Source organism: Bidens hawaiensis, unplaced genomic scaffold (assembly GCF_021521415.1).
Source record: "Bidens hawaiensis isolate Kalapana, Puna unplaced genomic scaffold, B.hawaiensis_p1.1 tig00003902_1, whole genome shotgun sequence".
NCBI lineage: Eukaryota > Viridiplantae > Streptophyta > Magnoliopsida > Asterales > Asteraceae > Bidens > Bidens hawaiensis.
This window is the reverse complement of record NW_027491226.1, coordinates 894115-896505: the sequence shown is the minus strand read 5'-3', so window position 1 is coordinate 896505 and position 2391 is coordinate 894115. Positions and strand designations below refer to the sequence as shown.

Genomic DNA, 2391 nt, shown 5'->3' with positions numbered 1-2391 from the left:
TGTTAATATCAGCGTCAACACCGACCCTAAATCCACGTCAGCATACGTGTCAGTCGGTTCAGGTAAGTTCAGGCTAATATCTCAGTCTGGTGCTCGTTGAGCTGGAGCAATGACCGAATTTCCACTTATCTGTCCAAATTATGGGCTCACGTTCTCGCTGCCGTTAACGGATACCGAGGATCCGAGAGATTCAAACTCATCAAACTAGCGTCTCGATCTGCTGCTGGTTATGTAGGCGCAATGAATTCTTATAACGCACATCTACTATATATGTATACGTATATATACGCCGATAATTCTTTAATATATGCAACATGACCAACTTAGAATACCCACAACTAAAAATAAAACTAATAACAAGCCCAAGCTTAAGCTTAGTGACGACTGATATGTGTTTGAGTGAACACAACTACAGTTGCTGGTGGTGGCCGAAAGTCAAGACCGTTTGAGTTTGAAGATATCGAAGAGGCTGATTTGAGATGCCGATACCGAGAGCATCCAAGAAAGGGTTCGTTTGGCACTGTCAGTTTTTCCCAAGGTAATCACTGTAACTGATTCAAGATGTCCATAACGATATCAGCCAATAAATTGAAGGGTCGTTTGCAATGTCAATTTTCCCATATAAGTCCTGCTACCGAACACGCTTTGCCGAATTGTGAATAATAATATATTATTCATAAATAAAATAATATTAATAATAATAATTATAAATAAAAATAAATAACAAAAAAAAAGAAAAAAAAAACATAACAAGACAAGCTGGTGGGTTTTTCTAGAAAAGCTCTCTTATACGCCGCGTATAGACCTATACGCGGCGTATTAGTTTGATTACTACCTGCCCTGCAAAAGCTGGGCTGGATCCATACAAACACAAGTTTGTAGCCTGCTGAATCGACAAACGCCGAAACTAAGGCGAAACTATGACGAACCGAGTTGAGAGCCAGCACGCAAATCTGAAAAGGTACCTCAATGGAAGCAACAACTCGCTCGACATAATTGCCAGGCAAATCCTTAAAATATTCAACTCGCAGATGAAAGAAATCGGTAAATCTTTTGAAGCCTCCCGTTCGAAGGTCATGGAAGGACATCGACAGCACGTCTGGTTGAAGAAGCTAATAAACAGGGTGTCGATTCATGCTCTGGGTCTACTTGTGAACAAGTATGGGTTGATACACAAGATGTGTGACGGCGGCGCTTCATGCGACCACCATTTGTATTCGTCTTCGGGGCTGCCATGTGCTTGTCGGATTGAGGGATACATAGTTAACGACATGTGTATCCCAATAGAGGATGTTGACCCGTTCTGGAGGAGGCTTGATTTTGATCCAGCATGTCCGCCGAACGAAGAGCCAGACTACGCAGCAGGTCTACGGGACATCACAGATATGCTATCGTCCATAGATGACCCTAATCAAAAGAAAAGTTTTTTCGCGAAGCTCATATCTGCTATTCCAGGGAGATCTAAAAAGAAGGAGCCAGAAAAAAGAGAGGATCCTCGGGGGCGTCCCAAAAAACCAGATCCCTCGAGGCACATCGCATACACTCCGCTCCAGATCTCCCCAGACATAGCTCCTACAACCCATCCTCGTCACAGGGCCCAGCCAAGAAACCCCCACCCCATCCTCACTGACTCGTTCGTGTCCCAGTCAGCGTTACTGTTTAAAACTCCTCGTGGAGGACCTAAGACATCGAAACCTACGGGAGCTCACCTCGGGTTTCCTTTGATGGTTTCGCCAGCACAAGTACCGTCGATAAAAATGTTTAAGAGCGTCATTCCTAGCTGGGCCCAGCCGTTCGTCTCAGACATCACAAACGTACGCCCAGACTGTAACTGCGGTTTTCGATCAATCGCCGTGGGTTTGGGGATACATGAGAAACACTGGCCAGATATTAGGCGGGCAATGCAGAACGGGCTGGAAACGAACGAAGGGTGCTGGAGGGCGATGTTCAACAAAGAGGATGACAGATTGTACGGCTGGGTTCATTCCATCATCCGTACTCCAACACGGTCAAACCGGCGCCGCCAAGTCGTTGGTTCAGCGTACCCGGTCACGGGCACGTGGCTGCTCAGATATATGCGTGTGTGTTAGTCAACCTAGCTGGCAATCAGACCGAATCTTACTTTCCATTGAGAATCGGTACTGACTTGGTTCCAGATCCACTGGTTATAGGCATCGCTAACTGGGGAGGTGATCACTGGATATATATCAACCTGGTAGGGGATTTCCCAATGCCTACGCCAAACCCTAATTGGGCAAGAAGCGCCGTACCGGCAGCGCTCTAATGGAAAACACGGTTCGGACAACGTTTGAAGGAGTACGAAGAGATACGCCAGGGTTAGTGAAGGGAACCCTCTAACGTAGATCTAGACAGCTTATAGAAGACAATGTA

At 45.9% G+C, this 2391-nt stretch overlaps 1 protein-coding gene across 1 annotated transcript; it reads left to right on the top strand.

Moving 5' to 3' along the window:
* The first annotated feature begins 920 nt into the window (after nucleotides 1-920).
* LOC143624649 (uncharacterized) lies at nucleotides 921-2090 on the top strand. Its single transcript, XM_077095226.1, has one exon. It carries the CDS (start codon nucleotides 921-923, stop codon nucleotides 2088-2090), a length of 1170 nt encoding a protein of 389 aa, XP_076951341.1.
* Nucleotides 2091-2391: the final 301 nt, after the last annotated feature.